The sequence below is a fragment of the Ursus arctos genome, unplaced genomic scaffold, assembly GCF_023065955.2.
Source record: "Ursus arctos isolate Adak ecotype North America unplaced genomic scaffold, UrsArc2.0 scaffold_28, whole genome shotgun sequence".
Lineage (NCBI taxonomy): Eukaryota > Metazoa > Chordata > Mammalia > Carnivora > Ursidae > Ursus > Ursus arctos.
Genome location: NW_026622963.1, coordinates 34,497,565 through 34,518,685, shown reverse-complemented (window position 1 = coordinate 34,518,685; position 21,121 = coordinate 34,497,565). Strand labels below are relative to the sequence as shown.

Genomic DNA, 21,121 nt, shown 5'->3' with positions numbered 1-21,121 from the left:
GGGGCGTCAATACTACTGCTCCAGACCTGGGGTTAGGGGCACGGTGGGTGGGGGTCAGCGGCCCCCAGGGACGTGGCTACACGGCCACCGGTGCAACTGGGACCCCATTGGCCACAGGCTCAGCACCTCAGGGATAGAGACCCAGAAGAACATGGACAATTTTTCATCCCAAGAAGATTCTCAGAGGGCCTTCTGGCCCAGGGAGCCACTCACCCTCGCAGTTTGGTAGCAATCTGCACATCGGTCATCTTCCAATCAACCCCTGGAAAGAGACAGTGCTGGAAGCCGAGGCAGCCTGGGCTGGTTCTGGGCCCCCACCTCTCCGAAATGGGTATAGTGCCAGACGGGACCGTGCCAGGGTCCAGGGCACATCGGCACTTCCAGCCGGGCTCACATGCAGTACGGACGTCTCAATATTTTTAGTAGTAATAATACTCCATTTTTGCAGGTGAAGAGAGGCTCGGAGGTTGGGGGCCGGAGCCAGGTCACATTCATTCATTCATTTGCTAATCGTCACTGACCATGTGCAGTGGCCACTGTGAGTCAAAGCACAAGTCCAGTTCTTACGTCTAGATCCCAACCCCTTCTGGCTGGGCAATCCTGCCCTACCAGATGACAGTAGGACACAGGCTGGGCTGGCCTCTGGCTTTGAACTGGCATCTGCTCCTTCCTCGTACCAGGATTAGCCTCTCTGGGCAAGGGAGAGCAGGTGGGAATGGGAACATAAACCAGGCTGGACCAGAGGGAAAGTAACAGTGGGTATGGCCGGCTTCCCCCTACTCACACGGCAGCAAGCACACGGCCCCAGAAGCCAAGATGAAGGTGTTGGGAGAGAAGAGAGCCAGGCCAACCAGGCCCCGGAGAGTGTCCTCCCCACCCTGGCCACCCCGCCCTAGCATCCCAGCATCCATGCATGGAGTGGGAGCCTCTCCCCACTTTCACACTGTCCTGTCACATCCATCTGGGAGCCTGCCTTTCACTACCAGGACTCAGGGCCAGGAATGATGGACAAGAGTTGGGCACACGTGGGCTGATTTCAGGCCCAGCCCTTCCGAGCTGCTGCAAGCTAGGAGCTGCCAGAATGACCTCTAGTCCTCAGCTCTCAGAGGGCGGTAATGCTGCCTCCGGCCACGCAGGGGGAGTGAGAGCATCACAGGTGTGCAGGGCTCTAGCTTGGTGTCTGAGGCACAGCGGTCATGGAGTACACGTTAGTCCCGTCATTTCTGTCTCGGGGTTGCCACCTTCCACTCTGCCCCGCAGTAACCAGAGCCCCTTACATTTGCACAGAACTTCAGTTTGCAGAAGCGCTCACGGCCTCAGCCTCACTCAGTCCTCACAGCCAGTGTGGGAGGTAGGGAAGAGACTGCCACTCCGTGGGAGGGAAAGTGTGGCAAAGCTCAGAGAGCTTGGGGAAATGGCCCTGCCTGAGCTCTGGCTTTCTCCTGGGTCCCCAGAGACCAGCTGGAAAGCCATGAGATGCAGACTAAAGCTGACTTTCTTTGAGTCCCAGGTCTTTCTACTGCATCATGTTATCCTCTCATTCTAGAAACTGGCCCACTTATGACACCTTCTTGAGGACAGTGAGCATTCCTGATTCACCTTTTTACCTTCCCAACAGTGGCTAAATATTGGGTGGATGGAGTCAGCAAACAGAAGGAACGACAACGGCTCAAGGTGCTAGCAGCCCCCCCCCAATATACGGAGTTAAATATACCGTATTTGTTGTGTAGCTTGACCCCAATGAGAACCACATTTAAGCCAGTTTTCTATCTCTGGCCCTTGGCTTTCTCACTACTTCACATCGGGGACCAGATATGGCAATGTGTGATATTCCCAGCGTTCCTCTCCTCCTGCTGCAGAGCAAATCTTCTCCTTTCCTCTCCCCTGCCCAGTTCTGGCTAAAGAGTAGGCCTGGGAAGGACTATCAGAGAAAGAAGGAGGATTTGTGCTTGCTGGCCTTTGTTGGGGGGAAATCTGAGGAATGGGAGAGACAGAAATAAGAAGAAGCCACAGAGACTAAGTTGGTTCACATAATAAAAAGCTAAGAAAAGTGGAGGACGAGAAGGAGGAGGATATAGAGGAAAAGAAGAAGAGGGAAGAGAGCAAAGAGAAGGAGGAAGAGGGGATGAAGGGAGAAGGGGGGGAGACAGAAGGGGAGGGAGAGGAGAGGAAGGAGGAGGAGGGGGAGGAGGGAGAAAAGGATAAAGAGAAGGAGGAGAGGAAGGAGGAGGGGAAGAAAGGAGAAGGAAGGGGAGGAAGAAGAAGGTGAGGGGAAAGGGGAAGAGGAAGGGAGGAGGGGAAGAGGAGGAGGGGGAGGAAGAAGGAGGGGGAGATGGCGAGGAAGGAGAGGAGGGAGAAGGGGCAGTAACGCCAGTGAGCTAGGATGGAAGGGAGAGTTTGGGAAGTATGAAGAGGGGGAAAGTCCAGAGCAGAGCTGCCGGGAAGGGAGGAAGGGAGCTTTTGAAAAGATTTTGGTTGTGGGTGTTTAATTAGCTCCCATGTTATGTTCTTTGAACTAAATTCCTTTTTAATTGTAACTGGAGTGGCAAGGAGCTCCCGTGGATGCCACAGCAGTTCTAGACGAGGCTGGTGAGGCCGGTGTGTATTACTGGCACCTGCCGGGTCTCCCTGACCAGGTTGGGGGTGGGGAGCAAAGCAGAGGAAAAGCGAGAGCGAGGCCGCGGGGCGGACTGGTGACCAAGCTTCCCGCTCTGCCCCCCAGCGCTCAGGCACCCGCGCGCCCTCATACCTGCCAAATCAGTGACAAGGAAGCTGCCGTTCGTCCACAGGTAGAGCCAGTGCTGGAAGGTCTGGCATTTCTGCCTGATCTCGGAGCTGCCAGTCGCCTCCGGAGAGGCCGCGAAGCCCCACTCCCGCAGTAAGTAAGGCTGCAGGGGCTGGCCCAGGTCCTCCTCCAGGGTCGCGTAGGGGATGTTGTTGGCCGGCCGGTAGATGAGGTACAGTGGGAGGACCCTAAACACAGTTGCACCGCTGTGAGGGGGAAGCACGGCCCCAGAGCCCCGCCCTCCACCTCAGTCCTACATTCTTGGGTTGGAAAGGAAGGTCCTTCCAAGAACAGAGGGTTCTTGGAACCCTCAGCTCAGTGGGTTTAGGACTGAATGGTGCAGCGGCCCCCGGAGGACCCTGAGCTTGGGTGAGGGACCAAGACCAGTATGCGTCCAGCAGAAAGGAGCACCTCTCGAGAGGATGCAGCCGGACTGTGCTCCAAGCCCACCAGACCCCAGTGCTCAGGAGTCAGAGTCCAGCTCTCAACATGGAAACAACGACCACTTATAGCCGACTCCCCCTAAAACCTACACGGACCCTGTCTACCCACGGAGAAGAGTCCCGACCAGCTGGCCTAGAGGCGGAGCCCCCTGCGCCCATCACTCCAGAGAGTCCCAGCAGCCTGCCATCCGCAGACGCAGACGCGGAGCTAAGGGGTGGGGAACTGGGGTGAGTGGGAGGAGACCGAAGAGCTGGGCAGAGGCTTTTCTAAAGTGGGCAATTCATCTTGAGGTCTTTATTTCTAGATTTCGTGGGACCATTGAGCTGAGCACAGGGTTGGTGGCGGGCCATAACTCAGGATGCCCCTGATGGACCCTGAAATCGCTGTTCTGGGCAGAAGCTCTAGTCAGCAGGTCTGCACACTGCATGCCCCCCCCCCCCCATGTGTGCTTACTCAGGCACGTCCCCAAAGCCGGGGGCCGCCTGGGCTTCGGCCGCAAAGATCTTGCAGTACTCCCGACTCATGTTCTGGATCTTGCATCCCTGTGCAGTAAAGAGAACCAACGCTGGTCAGCAAGGGAGCTCCTGGGCTCCCCGTCATGTCCAGCTCTAAGTGGGAGGGCCATCTGCCAGGGAAGAATCCAGCCCTGGCAAAGGTTGGGTTCACTCCTTCCCTGCTCCCTACTCCCCTGAGTTTTCTCATTTGTAAAACAAGAGGCTGTGGGCTTGTTTTCAAAGTGGTTTCCAAATTGTGTTTCCTGGAGCCCAGGGGCAGTGCCCCAGAGGCCACACTGTGGGGAGCGAGGGAGACACCTCGACTGCCCACCCCACCCAGTCACTCTCCTTTTATCTCATGCAGAGGCTCCGTGCAAGGTACGTGTGAAGGCAACGAGAAAGGTTTCTGCTATGAAAATATGGTTTGGGAAAACTATGGCCCCAAAGACATAGCCAAGCTCTCCTCAAGACCTGTCCCAGGAGCCTTGTGAGGTTGGCACTGAGTGCCTCTGTCCACACTGGGCTTCCCAACAGACCCAAGCTGGGGAAGGGGAGGAGCTGACAGTGGAAGGAGGGATGGGGGATGGGACACGGTACCTGAATGGTGACGTCGTAGTTTCTGCCCAGGAGAGAGGTCTCGCTGCTAGGTCCAAACGCGAGCAGGCTGGACACCTTGATGACGCACGTGCGGCCTGACTCAAAGATGGGCTCCAGCCCGTAGATGACCTTGGCCTGGGAGGCCTTCCGAAGGCCATACCCGTGTCCACCCCCTCGTAGCTCCTCGCTCACCAGGCGCCCAAAGAGCTTGTCCCCCCAGCAGCCAGAGTCAGCCAGACCCTTAGCAAACACCATGGGGGTCATCTCAATCTCCTCTCCAACTGCAAGGGAACACAGAAGATGTGGAAAACTAGAAGTTTCTGCCCCACCGAGGAGGGTCTGTCGGGCAGGGAGAGCCGGAACAATCTCCCACCCGCCACTCTGGCACACTCGCTCCCGTCCACGACCGCTCTTTGGGGGTGCATACTCCGCGGGGCCCAAACCAGCCCGTGAGCTCCCGAGGGCGGATCTGTGTCTGACACACCCCACCGTTTAGCAGTGCTCGAGTGTGCCCGTCACACCGCAAGCACGCGGTCAGTGTCCGCGCAAGGCAGGGCTCTTCCGTGGACACGGCAATCCATCCTTGGATTTTGTTTGGGAATTCGGTGTTTTGATCAAATGAATACATGTCTCCATCTCAAGCAACGTGTTTGACTGAAGCAGTCTGCAGGACAATCCAGTAGCAGCGAGCTGCCCTCGTGCTCAGACTGGGATCCCTAAAAGCCATCTCCCTCTGAAAGGACCCAGAGCTCCCCTAAAGAAACGGCTGATTCCAGGTCTCGGTCAGGAAGTGGACTCGATGGACCTGGAACATCCTGTCTGACCAGAAAGCAAAGAAGCTACACAAACCCCCGGAGACTTGTCAGAAGGACGCCGGAGCCAACCTTCTGAAGGGGCTTCCCCGGGCCCAAATCAGACCATCTTACCAGCCAAAAAGAATGATTTCTAAAATGTGGTGAACATAGCAAATACATTTTAAAAATTACATTCATAATAGTAGCTGAAAAAAACTCACTCCTCCCTCCCCACAAAAAAAGAAAAAAAACACCGAAAACCCCAAACCTCATTGGTGACCTTTGAAGGGTTCTAGGGCACCAACTCAGGGCAACAAAATGACTGTTTTTTCTTTACAGAAGAAATTCAACTGATGAATGAAGAAATGACAGAATTAAAATACTCCAGTTGTAAACACTAATAAAGTCGTGGATTCAGGCGATAATTGGTAGCTGCTAAAACCCCCAGGGAGCAAGTATCAGATACAGATGTTAAACTTTTTCAAAGGATAGATGGGGCAGAAAACAACTGAATGAATGCAGGGACCAACCTTAACGTTACTAGAGTAGAACAGTCAGACATCACGTGCCTCAGACAGGACGCTAAAGGGCACACAGAGCACACCCGTGAGGTGTTCTTGCCCACCCCGCCGCCCCCAAAGAATTGCACCTGAATCTGACCAAGCCTCTTGATCGAATTACCAGTTTAGGGGAAGCACAAGAGAAGAGGAGCATGTTAAATGGGGTTAAATCAATAAAATCTAGAGTGTAAGACATTCCACCTATCAAGCGACTTCAATGAATAAAAAGGGAAAACCATGAGCAAGAACAGTGAGGTATTAGAGAGACTTAAGACCGATCTGCCCAGAGCAGTGAGTGGTTCCTAATCCAGGTAAACCAACCCTCACGAGACAGCTGGGGAACTGCGACTGGAGTTCGCGCATGGTAAAGAGCAAGTTCCGTTTGATATCAATTACACTTGAGAACTGGTCAAAGGCACTAGTTGAATGACTGAGTGGTTAAGTGAATGAGTGAATGAGTGAATGAATGTATTAGTTGGCAATGGAGCTCTAAAATGTATCACCAGCTGCCTTCACCGTCCAATCCTCAGCGTGTTCCCTGCAGAAGCATCACGGACTCCTCCTCTAATGTCCGGGGAAATACTCTAAAACCGGGGGCTAGCACAATCACCAGAGAGCTCCTGAAGACGCAGTCTTTCTGGGTCCCCTTCCCCAGATGTTGTGATTAAGGATATCTACGGCAGGGCCCTAGAAACTGCATTTTTAGCGAGCTCGCTGTGTGGACTGGAGCCAGGAGCCCACAGAGCATGGTGAGAAACTCCGGGAAGGGAGCTGGCAGGGTAAAGTGGGCTCCAGAGGCCAGGCCTGCCCTTGGTCAAGGGCTCTAACATGGGCCGAGGGCACAAGACTGAATTAACTTCTTGTGGAAGGGCCTCTTGGCCACTTCTTCCCCCACAATTATCGGAAACAGCAGTCCTCCCCTTCCTCCATCCTTAGCCCTATCCTAAATGAGGCCAACGGTAGCTGCGTGTGGAGGTGAACACGGCACTGGGAATGGGTAAGTAGGTCCTCCCTGTGGATGGCAGGAGTAGGAATGGAGGCCCACCCGCTCCTCCCCTGGACAGGCATCATACCTTCGCCTTCTTCTCTCGAGATGAATCCCGACAACACTGTGCGGAGAAAAAGAAGAGGAAGCAGCTGCCCTCAGGCTGGCCTGCCTGGACAGAGCACCCTCCCTCAGAGCCAGGCTGGGGGGGAGACCGGGAGGGGGCACACTCACCCTCGGCACTGAGGCAGAAGTCGGTAGAGGCGGAGCCGTGCTCGTTGCGGATGGTGCACTGATACACGCCACAGTCAACGGGGGACGCCTGCACGATGGCCAAGGCCACCGGCCCCTCATCCCCTGCACTGCAGAGAAGGGAGACGCTCCCCGTGAGGGCCATCGCCATGCACGGCCCAGGGCCGGACTGCGGTCCCACGGATCGTCATGCGCTGCCCTCAGAGGCTGCTGTGCGTTCCGGCCCTGAGAGCTCGGGCAGGGGGCGAGAGGTACTGTGGTCAGGGGCCGGTCCTGGACCGCGCAGGTCTGGTTGGCCATCCTCATACTCCCTAGCTGTGTGACTCTGGCAAGGGACTGAATACGTCGGAGCCTCAACTTTCTCCTACTAAGGAAATACCAGACTCTCCCTCGTGGGGTTACTGTGAGCATTCCGTGATGGTGACAGACCACAGGGGAGGACCGCACATGATCGTTGCTGTAATTACGCAGCCAGGCAGGGGCTGTGGTATCCGGCTGGCTTACCTCCGGCCCACCTCGCCCACTGGGCGCTGATCCTTGGCCCACGTCAAGACTGAGTCGCTAAGAATGTTGAAAAACTGGCACCACACCTTCAGGCTGCCCGAGGCGTCAGGAAACTGCTCTACGCGAATCTTCCGGATCACCTGTGGGGCTGAGAGCAGAGGCCCAGTTCAGAGGGGCAAGCCTCTTCCCTGCCGGCTTGCACCCTCCCTGGCCCCACCCCTGCTTCCCTGGGTGTCCTTGGTGGGACAGGACGAGAGAAAACAGGATTCGGGCCTCACACAAACTCACGGCTTCCTGGCTCATAGCCGCGTCCCACCTGTACCTCTGAGGCGTTTGCTCTCCAAAGCACACAGCCTAGCTGGAAAGGCCCCACTCCTGTGCCCCCACCCCGGGCCTGGGACAGCCTCAGAGCCCAGGACACAGACGGCAGTGAGGAGAGGACAGATGGCAGCCGCACTTGCGGGGAGCACAACATGAATCACTGTGAAACTACAGTAAGGCTGCGTTCCATTATGTTACATTACATTAGACAGATACGTTATATTGTAGATACACATTATATCACATTATATGTTATGTTACAACCATACTCAAATAAAAAAATTCAAAAACTAAAAACAAAATCCATGAGAGATGAAACGCTTAAATGGGAAGAAGAAACAGCAACACAAATTACCAGGATCAGAAATTCCCGAGGTCATGTCAGAACCTTCAGGTATTAAATGGATCACAGAGGACGCTATGGCCAATACCACCCTCGATGTTTGTTTTTCAGATGAGAAGGGAGAATTCACTGGATGGTATTGGCTAGGAAAGCCCGCTCAAGAAGAAACAGATAACACGAATGGCCTTTCAGCTATTAAAGGAACCGAGTTCACTGAACACAGCAAAGAAAACAGCGAAACATAAAGCTTCTCTCCAAATAAAAAGCAAGGCTCTTGTGGCATGAGAGAGAGCGGTGGGGGGAGCTTCAGTTCGGGTTCTAGGCCCGAACGCAAGGAACCTGTGTCTGGATCCTGACCCTCCTGCTCTGTACTCGGGGGACAAGTCTGTGCAGAGGGGGTGGCAGGGACGAAGGCGCAGGACCTGGGACACTAGGGCAGCCAGGGCCACGCTCAGGACCTGATTTCTTCCACCCGCTTTACCCTCAGTGGTATACAGTCGGCACACGTGGCAATCCCGAGGGGCAGAGCAAGGACAACTGGCCCCCGTTTGACTGCACAGCCTGGGGGGGGGGTCATTCCAGGAGGATGCTGTAGGAGGCGCACTGCGAACCCCTCGCTGGCGTGTGCCCCCGGTGGTGCGCAGCCCTCTCCGGTGAAGCCCGCCCCCGCCCACCCCACTGCTCACCTTTCAGCAGGTCTTTGGCTTTCTTGGATTTGGCCGAAGTGTCCTGCTTGCCTTCATCCGGGGCCTGCTCTGCGTCCACACTGCTGGCCTTGGGGCTGAAGCCCAGGTCTCCGGCTGCCGGCTCGTCCTCCGCCCGTGGCACCTCCAGCATGCCTGCCTTTCTACCCTGGGTCGGGGAGCGTTTCTCCCGCCCCGGCGTCCCCGGGGACCCAGGGGCAAGACCTTTCCTGGCCCCCCGAGGGGAAACAGTGGGGCTCTCCCTTTCTTCAGCCTTGGCTGCCTCCCCATCTCCTCCTGCTCTGACCTTGGGGAGAAATCTCTTCCTCCGGGCCCCCAGAGCGAGCTCCTCGGGCGTAGCTGCGGGGAGGCCTGTCAGAGCCTCTCCGGGGGCCTCCTCCTCTCGGAAGGGTTCCTGGGCCCATCTGTCTGCTGCGAGTGGCCCCTGACCAGAGGCTGTCTGCCCACCCGCGTCCCCCAGGGACCCTCGCACGCTGCTCTCCTGGGAGGCCCCCGGGACCCCAGGCCCCTTGGGGGGAAGCTCGCCCTCGCCCTCACTGGATCCCTCTGAGGCCAGCCCAGGGCCCTCCTCCTCGCCCACCACGATGGCAGGGACAGTGAGGGTGCTGGGGCCAGGGCCCCGGGCTGTGGCCAGGGCCTGGCGGCCAGCCTGCACCTCGCGGTCCAGGAGGCCGGTGAGGCGGCGGGAGGTGCAGGGGCTCAGCGCCAGGCTCTGCGCGCTCTGCACGAGGCGGTCGTTCTCCACGCGCTCCAGGATGCGCCTTGACGTCCGGGGACTCAGGCCGGCCACTTCCACGTTGGGGACCAGAGTGGCGGAGGACACTGGAGCCCTGGGGGCGGCTCCGTCCTGGGCCTCTGCACCCCCGCCCCCTGTCTCTGTGCTGGAGAGCTTCAGCAGCAGAAGCAGGTAGTTCTTCAGGGAGTCTATGAGGCCAGGGTCACAGCTCTGGGCGCCTGGGGGCCTCCCCTCCACATCCAGCCCCTGGGCACAGGCCCCCTCGCTGTCGGCTGACGTGGCCGCTAGTGGGGGACTCTGGGTGGGGGTCCCGGGCCCCAGGTGCAGCGGGGGGGCCGACCTCAGCAAGGCCTGGTCCCCAGAGGGCAGGAAGGCGGCAGCACTCATGTGCTGAGAGGTCGGAGCGCTGGGCAGTGCCTCCTGCAAGCTCCTGGTCAGGCCGGGCCTGGGAGAAGAGGGTAGAGCAGGCGCCTCTGGGCTCCGGCCACCCAGATCCATGGACGGCACTTCCCACAGCTGCTCCTCCTTGGGGCATGGGATCAGGCCGTCCTCTGGCTTGTCCTTGACCAGACCCGACCATTCGGGCCCTCCCCGCTGCTCCGGACCACTCTGGGGAGGCCGCTGTACTGGGAGTGTGCGGCCGCCTGCGGGGGCACCCAGCAGAGCTGCCTCATAGCTCCTGGGGTCTGTGACTGCCGCCTCCTCAGATCTGAGCACGAAACCAGGCTCTTCTGGGACAGAGGGCCCTTCAGGGGTCTGCTCAAAACACTCAATAATCTGAGGAGACTGAGGACCCTCTGAAGGTGGGCATTTGGGGCCTCTGGACTGTGGGCTGAGGCTGGTCATGGAGCCCTTCTCTGACTGACCTTTTATGGCTGTGGGCGTGCTCCCCTCTGACCGTGTCCCTTTGTCTTCCTGGATCCTCCTGTCTTCCTGCATCCTCTTGCCTGTCTGTGTCCTTTCCACCTGCATCCCTGCCCTTCCCTGTGCCACCACATCCTCCTGGGGACGCCTGGCTGACACTGGCCTCTCACTTTCTTGGGGCACAATGTCCACCTGGGTCCTCCTATCTGCCTGTGTCCTCTGGGTTGTTTGTGTCCTGTCTCCCTGGGTCTTCCCATCCACCTGCATCTTCCCATCTGCCTCCGTATTCTTCCTGCCTCCAAGTTTCTGGTCAGCAGACGTCCTCTGATCTTCCTGGGTGTCTGTATCCATGGGCTCAATGACGCCCTGGCTTCTGGAGGAGCTGCGACCAGCAGACACCGCTTCAGCGCTGCTGCTCGCCAGCACGGTGGGAGCCGGATTTGCCTGGGATTCCGGGACCTGAGAACACACGGATAAAAGCGTGAACTTGGCTACACGAGCCTTAGGATCTCTTTCAACCTGGCATCCTAGGCTCCTCTGACCTCATCCAGAGGTGCCCTGACGGGAATCCTGCCACCTGGTTTTCCGGGCCTGCTAGGGGTTGGGAGGCAAAGGACATGCGACAAAGTCTCAAGCCCACCCATCCCAACCCCTGATCCCAGAGTCTAGACCAAGGAATACCCAGAATCCAGGTCTAGCTCGGGCCCTTCCCACCTCACCCTGAAGAAACCCTTCCTTTCCTGGAAGATCCCTCACTCCTGCCATTTGAAGGAGAGTGTCCTCTCTCCAGGCTTCTGAGCAAATTGATCTATCCCTCTTTTTTGGCACTAACTGCCACCAGATAGAATTATGGGCAAAATGGGAGAGAGCCGAAGGGTTTCCTGAAAATGGCCTCCATGATAGCATCTGCCATTAGTGTTGAGCGAGTGGTAGTCATCTGATGCCATCCAAACAGAGACGGTTAAAGTAATTAGGAATGCCACCTGAGCCGGAAAAAATCAATGAAACATTATACTACTACCCTCTGAACACCCACTATTTGCAAAGCACTATGCTAGGCCCCTATTTATTATACATACACTACCTCACTTACTCCTTACGATAGGAAATAGGTGTGAGCGTGCTCTCCATTTTAGTGATAAGAACACTGGGGCGCTTGGCTGGCTCAGTCGGTAGAGCGTGCAACTCTTGATCTTGGGGTTGTGAGTTCAAGCCCCACATTTGGGTGTAGAGATTATATAAAAATAAAAATCTTTAAAAAATTTTTTTAAGTAAACCTTAGAGATAAGAACACACTGATGGTCAAAAGAGAAATGTGATTGGGGTGCCTGGGTGGCTCAGTTGTTAAGCGTCTGCCTTGGGCTCAGGTCATGATTTCAGGGTCCTGGGATCGAGCCCCGCATCAGGCTCCCTGCTTGGCGGGAAGCCTGCTTCTCCCTCTCCCACTCTCCCTGCTTGTGTTCCCTCTCTCGCTGTCTCTCTCTGTCAAATAAATAAAATCTTTAAAAAAAAAAAAAGAGAGAGAGAGAGAAACGTGATTGTCCACCGTCAGCCAGTAAGGGGCAGAGGTTAGCTCAGAAGCCAGGTGTGTCTAACTTTGGATCCCAGGCTCCCCGCTGTTACCAGAGAATGCCACCCTGTCAAATATAATTAAAGGACTTCCGGTCTAAACATAGTGGCGCAAGACACAGGTTGCCTTTTTTCCTCCCAAATATAATCAAAACCAACAACATAAACAAGAAAAAAAAATAAACTTCATCATGAGTGAAACTGGAGGCATGTAAAACCTACAGTCTCAAAAAAAAAAAAAAGGTAAAAGAAAAAAAAAACTGAGCAGGGGCTGCCACAAGCAGATAGCTGAGCCACTGGGAGGCTGCTTGGGATCAAAAGCTGTGGGGAGAAGAGAGACCGTGAAACAGCTCGGCAGGTGAAGACTGAACAGTCCCACGGGTCTCTGAGTGTGGCCCCAAAACACAGTGACTGTAGATACAGGACTCATCCCAGTGTGAAGAACCCACAAAGTCCACATCCAACGAGAGCTGTGGGATCGTGGAGAGCTAGGTGGGAATCACACAGAAGACGCCCAAGGTTGACACCCACCAGACACAGGCGGAGGAGACCGGAACAGCCCAGCGGCAGCACATCTCGGAAAACACCAGCAAAAACATGCTACTGAAGAAAGTTCCTGAAAACCTCTAAGCTTAGGAAGATTGTTTTTGAACATACGAGGACTTAGGGAATATCGTTCCCATGAGCCCTGCTTGAGCAAACTACCAGAGAACATACTCCGGTCGACCAAAAGATGATTAGGGAAACCACAGCACAATTCATGCTGATTGTTAAATATATATTAATTATACAATGGTAGAGCAAAATGTCAGCGTTCCATGCCCTGAGCAGGCAGAAATGATACAACTCATACAACAGGGGAAGGAGGAAGAAGGTGACAAGTGGAGTTAAGTTCCTTGAGTCTATCACCTATACAAGCCAGGAATGAAAGATTTATTCAAAGCTAAAAAACCAGGTAATAGAAATACGGGATATCTAACTATACGGAAATAATCATCTAGAAATAAGATGTGGGGCGAATATGAGATGGAAAATGACAGGGGAAAAGGGTAGTGGAAACACTTGATCATAGCTCGTCATAAAAAATCAAGACCCTGAACAGAGGAAATACATAATGGTATCATATAAAATATAAAATATATATTACACATTACCACATACAAATATCTCTAGTTATCAGAAGAACCACACACAAAACCAAAGGAAACAGATCACATAAAGAAAGACTTTAAAATATATATAATTAAACATTTGAATTAAGTATAGAATTTAAAGTTACTGAATATGGAATTTTGGATGAATGATACCATTCATTCAAATATGGGAAAAATAAGAGTGTGGTGATGTGCAGAAGCCATCAAATAAAAGTCTGACTGGCTAAAGAATTTTAGTAAAAATGCTCCTCCAATTTCTCTGACAACCAGTAAGATATTAACAGACAAAAACCCCTTGGAGCCAACAAACAGCAATTAGTAATATATTAGAAACTTCTGTTAACTCCTGGCATTCTAGGATTAGGAAGCATTAACATGGGCATGAAATCTATAAATGTACCCCAAAAATGCTGACTTTGCACAAGACTCATGAGAACAGAGCTCTTTTGCTTTTTTTTTTTAAGATTTTATTTTTAAGTCATCTCTATGCCCAAGATGGGGACCAAACTCACAACCCCAAGATCACGCTCTACTGACTGAGCCGCCAGGTGTCCCTAGAGCCTTTGATTAAAACTATCTTCTCTCCCCCGTCCCCAAGCCTGATCAATCCCTGAGTCCTATTGAACCTACTTCCTCGGTGTCTCAATATCCATTCCCTTCTCTGTCTCCACTGCCAACCGCCTAAACACGTTGCCAACAATTCTGTCTCGCCTGGGTACTTTAAAGCCTCCGGATCCACATTTACGACTCTAGTCTTTGCCTCTGTGCAACACTTACCCTCACTGCAGCCCAAGTGATCTGACCAAAATACAAATCTGACTGTGACACTCTCCTGCTTCAAAAACTCTCCAGGGCTTATCATCATTTACAGGATAAAGCCTAAAAGTCCGAGCCTAAAGGAGCAAAAAGTTTAAGAACACTGCTGGCCAGGATATGGGGAAACAGCCTGTCAGCACAGCCTTTGGATGGCCACTTGGCATCACTCAATAAAACTAAAAACACTTATGCTCTTTGACCCAACAGTTCCATTAGGAGGAATTTGTCCTATAGATATATTTCCATGTGTAAATGGACTTAATAGACAAGGATATTCACTGCAGCACAGTTTATAACAGCAAAAGACTAGAAATTACCTAAACTCCATCAACAGAACCGATCCAGTGAATCACGGTACATCCATATTCCAATTAAGTAAAATAAATATCCAAACAGGAAAACAAGGTGTGGATAGAAAGTACAATATGCAACCTTCGTGCGGCAAATATACAGACACACGCATGTTTTTAAATGCAGGGAAAACAGTTCTGGAAGTATGCCCAAGAAACAGTTTTGGCAACTGACTTCAGGAAGAGAAACTGGTTTTTGTGGGGGGATGTTGAGGAAGACAATACTCTCCATATACCTTTTCTACTTTTAAATTTTATACCATGTGCACATGACACATATCCAACAATTCTCAATTTAAAGTGAAAATAAACAGGGGCGCCTGGGTAGCTCAAGTTGGTTAAGCATCTGCTTTTGACTCAGGTCATGATCCCGGGGTCCTGCGACTGAGCCCTGCATTGGGCTCCTTGCTCAGCAAGGAGCCTGCTTCTCCCTCTGCCCCTCCCTCTGCTTGTGCTCTCTCTCTCTCTCTCTGGCAAATAAATAAATAAAATATTTAGAGTGAAAATGAATAAATCAAACCTCATGTGATCAAGGAAGCCCATCCTTCAGCAAGGGTCCCAGATCTCTCTTTCCAGGTTCACCTCTTGGGTCCCTCTGCCCAACACCACGAAGTTCCTGTAGTGACCACTGTGCTATTTTATTACCACTTGGTGTGTTTTCTCTCGGCTGGACAGTCTCAGCCTTCTCCTTGCTCACTTGAAAGACTCCTTCTCATCCTTGAAGACCTCACTCAAGTTTCTTCTCTTCTTGGAAGACTTCTAAGTCTTCTCCTCCACCCTCCTCGAAAACCTTAGTGGCTTCCTACCCTATGCACCCATAGCAAATGTACCTAATTGTATCGGGATACCCCATTCTGTGTGGTAGTTGTTTGTTTTATGCATGTGGCACCTGCTAACGTGTAAACTCTTCCCCTCCGAAGAGGTGGGCCCAGCACAGGCCCAGGGTTAGAGGTGGTGCTGGGTAACTGTATGGTGAATGATCAGTTGAGTACTTTCTGTACACTTCTGCAAAGGCTGACCTCTCTACACACTGTGGGGTGTGTGTGTGTGTGTACATCTGGAACTGTGTGGAGGTATGAGAAGGACTGCCATGTAGTTCTTTAAAATAACCATGCTGGGAGCAGGGGTGAACCCAGCTGGTTCTGTGTGAGCTTTTTCACTACAAAGAGCAGCAGTAGGTTTAATTTTCCATCCTGACTTACTGTCTTCCTCATAAATTCTCAGAGATTAAGGATGCAATCTGATTCACCTCTGTGGCCTGCACAGGCCCAAGCACATAGGAGATTCCAGGAAGAAACTACTGACTGACAAGAACTACGGCTTCTCGCCCTCAAGGTGGGACATGGTCCTGGAGTGCTGGTTTGGGGAAGTGGGGGACAAAACCAGGAGATTAATGGGAATGGTGAGGGCAGTGCCTAGGTCCTGGAATCTCCTTCATCTGAAACCCAGACCCAGGGCTGATCCTGAGGCTTTAACATCTTTAAATGTTTGGCAGAATTGACAGCAAAACTATCTGGCCCAAAAGATTTCCTTTTCGGACGATTTTTAGCTACAAATTTTATTTCTGTAACAATTATAGGATTATTCAAGTTAGCTCATCTCATTGTTTGCAAGAGTTTGGCAGTTTGTAGTTTTTAAAGAATTGGTCTATTTCATCTAAGTTGTTGAACTATGCGCACAGTTTTCCATAATGGTCCTTTATTACCCTTTTAGTACTTCTAGGGTCTCTAGTGATATCACCCTTTGTTCCTTTTTTAAAAATCTTTATTTTAAAAAATCTTTTTAAAAAAAGATTTATTTTAGATTGAAAGAGAGAAATAGAGAGAGAGCATGGGGGGGGGGCAGAGAGAGAGAATCTTCAAGCAGACTCCCCACTGAGTGTGGAGCCAGACACAGGGCTCAGTCCCACGACCCATGAGATCATGACCCCAGCCAAAACAAAGAGTCAGATGCCCAACTGACTGAGCCACCCAGGTGCCCCTAAAAATCTTTATTGAGGTATAATTGACAAAGACTGTATAATTTAAGGTTGTATAATCGATAAGGTTGTACAAAGAGTGTATAATTTAAACAACTTGATGTTTTGAGATACCTCCATACTGTGAAATGGTCACCATGATCAAGCCCTTCTTTATCCTTAATGCTGGTCATTTGTGCCTCATTTTTTTTCTTTGTGAGTTTTGCTAGAAGTTTATCAATACTACTGATTTTTTTTTCAAATAACCAGATTTAAGTTTAATTTGTTTTCGCCATAGTTGTTCTGTTTTCAATGTCATCGTTTTCTGCTGTTTTATTATTTCCTTCCTTCTCTTGTCTTGGGTTTATTTAGCTCCTCCTTTTCTAGGTTCTCAACATGGGAGCTTAGATTATTGACTTCAGACCTTTCTTCTTTTCTAATATAAATATTTTAATTCTGTAAGTTTTCCTCAAAATACTGATTTATCCAAACTTTTGATGTGTTGTATTTTCATTTTCATTCAGTTAAAAATATTTTCCTATTGCCCTTAAGACTTTCCTCTTGGACTTATGAGAGTGTGTCATAAATTTTTTGAAGTGTTTGGAGACTTTCCTATTATCTTTCTGACACTGATCTGTTGCTTAAGTCCATTTTGGTCAGAAAACACACTTTGTATGATTTCAATTATTTTATATTTGTTAAGGTTTGTTTATGACCCAGGATATGATCCATGTTTCACACATGAACCTGTGTCCTAGGCCAAGAAAGAGACCCAAAAGAGGGGGAAAAAAGCAACAGGGATTCATCCTACCCTCTTGGGGGCCACAGCTTCTTTGAATGGAGGGAAAGATTCCCCTTCCTCAAAGGTTGACATCTGTGGCCTTCTTCTGCCATTACTGTCACTACCAGGAGATTCCTTTCCTATTCCTTAAGCCTGATGTAGAGTAGAGGGCTTCTCCTAAAGTAAAGCTGATGCTTACTGGTCTGATTGCATTAAGACCAGGCCAGAGAATACTAGATTTAAAAAACAAACAGGTCAACACTGATAGTTCTGGGGTACTTGGAAGTCTGGTCTTCTTCCCCAATCTGCCTACTATGCTCACCAAAGTCATCAAATAGCCGCACTGTGCATTTTCCCCAAGTTTTTAGCTGCATTCAATGGGAGATACAGCGTGAGTATGTTTGCCCCATCTCATCCAGAACTGGAAATGTTATAACCATAACAACTAGCTTCATTCTGGTTATTGTATTTTTCAGTTCTGGATTTCCAGTTGGTTGATTTTTAAGTCTATCCCACTTGTTATAGCTTCTAGTTCTCTGAAATTTTCAATTTTGTCTTTTTACCTTCTTAGAATATAGGAAATAGAGTTTTAGTTTTATAGTTCACGTCTGATAATTTCAAAAGTTGGAACCCCCTGTGGAGATATTTATATTGTCTGCTGTTTTTGCTACTTCTTTTTCACATTTTCCTCTCTTGGAGTGCTGCTAATCTTCACTCGGATGCCAAATATTATATTTGAAACATTTTTAAAAAATAATTTGAGGCTTAAAGTGATGCTATCATCCTCCAGATGATTTTTGCTTCTTCCAGGTGCTTGGAGCACCAGGTATCTTGAATCACCTTAACCTAACTTCAGGGATTGAGATATATCTTAGTCACCTGGGCAACTCAGAGATAAACCTCAATCCCCCGTATGGGTAATTTACTTCTGGCTCACTACCCCTTCAGGGTCCCAACCAAAAGACCAGGGGGTTTACCAGGGCTACTACTCTTGAGACCATAGACTCCAATCTTTGTCTCCCTAGTCCCATGACGCGGTCTAAAACACTGTTGAGTCTCTCATTCTCCTCTTCTGGAGTAGTAAACAGCCACAGGATAAAAATCTGGGTTCACCATCCTGGATTTCCATCTCCTTCCATATCCTAGGCCGATAACTCTTCACTTTGTCCTTTACTAATTGTCCTCAATAGGGATTTGGTCTAAACCATCTAACCTAGCACTATTCGAAGCTGATATTCAATACATGTTAGCTCTCTCTCCTTTCTGTCTCATTCCCACGCCTGGATGATGTTACAGGTAAGGCTAAACAAACCAAAGCAGAACACAAGACACAGAAGAGAAGAAAAAGTACTGAGAAGCTTTAAAAGCATCTGAGCATCAAGACTAGGACAGACAAGTTTGCATTTCTCGTCTAGCCCCCCACCTTACCTTTGCTTCGTGCTCCATGTCCTTCCCAGAATGTCTTCCTTCCTCTCTCCCACCTATCTAAGCTCTATGTCCCACCTGCGGATATTACGGGCATTCTTCTATATTAAAAACAACAACAACAACAACAACAACAACAACAACAACAACAATTTCTATTTGATAGTTTTCTACTATGGTATTCCCAGTAATGAATCCTGTACATGCTGCCAGCCAGTCTGGCCACTTCCCAGATGCCTTCCCTAGCAACTGTGGAGCACCCCACTCTCCTTCCCTGGAAACCTACTGCTATAACCATTCACTGCACCCTCTTCGTACTTATGGTTTGGTGTAAGTCTAATCCCCTAGATTCACTAGACAATTCCTTAAGGACCATGTCTCTCCTCAAGCCCCCCTCCCTTCAACAGCTCTCAGAAAATACTTGTATTCTTGTATTCTCTGACAACCAAAGATCCCTTATTATGGGAGTGGGGTTTCCAAATCTTGGGATGACCATCCTCAAGACTCACAGGGTTTCCTGGACAATCCTCTCAGGTCCCCTCCTTCCTGGGGAGCTCTGTACTATCACTCAATAAACTTTGCTTTGCTGTCCACCAAAAAAAAAAAAAAACAACAAAAACAAAAACAAAAAAGGTGGGGGCATGTGCGTGGCTCAGCTGGTTAACTGTCTGCCTTCGGCTCAGGTCGTGATCCTGGGGTCCTGGGATCGAGTCCCATGTAGGGCTTCCTGCTCAGAGGGGAACTTACTTCTCTCTCTCCCTTTGCCGCTCCCCCTGCTTGTGTGCTCACTGGCTCTCTCTCACTCTCCCTCAAATAAATAAAGTCTTAAACATTAAAAAAAAAAAAAAAGATTTGCAGGGTTTCTCAAGAAGAGACACTCTGAGGTCTCAAGGCTTTCAGCAGAGCTCTGCCACGTGTACACTGTCCTCTCCAAGGATCTGGGCAGATGGGGCAGTCCACCATGTCCCCACACTCCTGTATCTCAGCTCCAGAGATCTAAGCCAGTCTCAGAGAAGCTCTCAGCCTAGGGCACTAAAAAGCAGCCTTTGAGGACACTGAAGGCCAGTTCCCATTCACTAAGTACCTTCAGGGAAGATTGCTTCTGCCCAAGGAAAGAGCTGCCTGTACAGCATTGCTGGGCTCAAGGCGGGGGGTGGGGGGTGGTGTCTGGACATTCTTCACAACCCAAGAGGCCTCAGTCCCAACATCTGCTCCTCAACCATATCCAACATGGAAGCCTAATTGGAACTGCTGGAGATATCCCCTATTTCCGGGAAAGGAAATCAAGACAGAGTAGGGAAGGAGTGGGCTCCTATCGCAGAGGCAGAGATCCTTCCAGTACCTGACCCTCACAAGAGACGTGCTGGGCCCGTATGAAGAAAACAACAGAACTTAGGAAGAGATACGAAAGAAGGCTGGAATAATGGGAATGAATACCGTGCTGTCAGATGAGAAAGCTAAAGATATGGGTGTTTCCTAATTAATTCCTATACTTACTATAATCCTAATCGGAACACCAATGATACAGAGACAGAAAGCATATTAGTGGTTGCCTGGGTCTGGGGGTAGGAACAAGGATGAACTGCAAAAAAGGAACAGGGATCTTTTGAGGGTGATGGAAATGTTTGAAAACTAGATTTCGGTAATGCCTGCATAACTCTAAATTGTGTATATTAAATTGCACGCTTGAAATAAGTGCATGTTATGGTACATATACTGTACCTCAATAAAGCTGTTTCAAATACGTATCAAGTGCGTTTTACTAAATCATCATTCCAAATGCAAATCGGACTTCAGTTTTCCATGAAAAGATTTTACAGGCTTTTGATCTTGTTACAAATGGCTTACCACTTTCTTCTAATGTGATTTTTTTTAAAGCGGTAAATATACAGGTACAAGGTAAAACAAAAACAACAACAAGAAACCAAACCACAGCGGTGTCTGGAAGTTTGAAGAATTTCAAACAACGATTCTGAAGTTTCCCTAGAGGAATAAACAAGAAAGAATAGCTAAGAAAATTTTTAAAAGAAGTCTAAGAGAGTCGCTCTGCCAGAAATTAAAGCCACAATCTTTAAAACAAGATCATTGTGTTGTAAGGATCAATAAACAGATTAATGAACTATGATAGGTATATATAGGAACTAAAATAGGCTTTAGTGTATATAAAAATTAATATATAAAGAAAGAATCACAAACTAGTATCTGAGAGTTAAATATTCCACAAATGACATCGGGGGAGATTACCTATTTAATCAACCAAAAATTGAGCTGGAAACGAATGCTATTCTCTATACACAAATCAATTTCAGGTTAATTTAAAAGTCAAATGGGGAAATTCAAACAACAAAAATTATTTTTTAAATGTAGCTTAATACTTAACTAAGCTTTGAATAGGGGAGGAACAGATAAACTATGGAAGGAATGGTTAGAATACGTGTGGCGCCTTACACAACCACTAAACTTTCCAGATAATTTTTAGGAGCCGTGAGAAAATGCTCCTGGAATAATGAGAGGGGAAGAAAGCAGGATATAAGACTGGATCAGAAGAACGGCACACACTAAATTTTAAAACTAATAAAACTGCATGTACAGAAAGATTGGGAGATACCCCACGACTGCCTCGCGATGGTAGAATTGTAGCTGAGGTGTTACTTATCCCATTGAATTTTTAGGGATTCCCCCCATA

The 21,121-nt window shown here is 50.0% G+C and overlaps 1 protein-coding gene across 6 annotated transcripts in view; it reads right to left on the bottom strand.

Moving 5' to 3' along the window:
- ALPK3 (alpha kinase 3) overlaps positions 1-21,121 on the bottom strand; it is a 56,788-nt gene that overhangs the window by 12,562 nt on the left and 23,105 nt on the right. For 5 of the 6 annotated variants that reach the window (XM_026510271.4, XM_044388427.3, XM_044388428.3 and 2 more), the window contains 8 exons: positions 8,766-10,842; positions 7,416-7,563; positions 6,894-7,021; positions 6,748-6,783; positions 4,321-4,601; positions 3,683-3,771; positions 2,750-2,973; positions 214-262 (listed from right to left, as the gene is read on the bottom strand). In XM_026510271.4, the coding sequence (XP_026366056.3) occupies positions 214-262; positions 2,750-2,973; positions 3,683-3,771; positions 4,321-4,601; positions 6,748-6,783; positions 6,894-7,021; positions 7,416-7,563; positions 8,766-10,842 (3,032 nt within the window). The remainder of the gene's footprint in view (positions 1-213; positions 263-2,749; positions 2,974-3,682; positions 3,772-4,320; positions 4,602-6,747; positions 6,784-6,893; positions 7,022-7,415; positions 7,564-8,765; positions 10,843-21,121) is intronic. The other variant, XM_057303715.1, reaches the window with a different exon arrangement.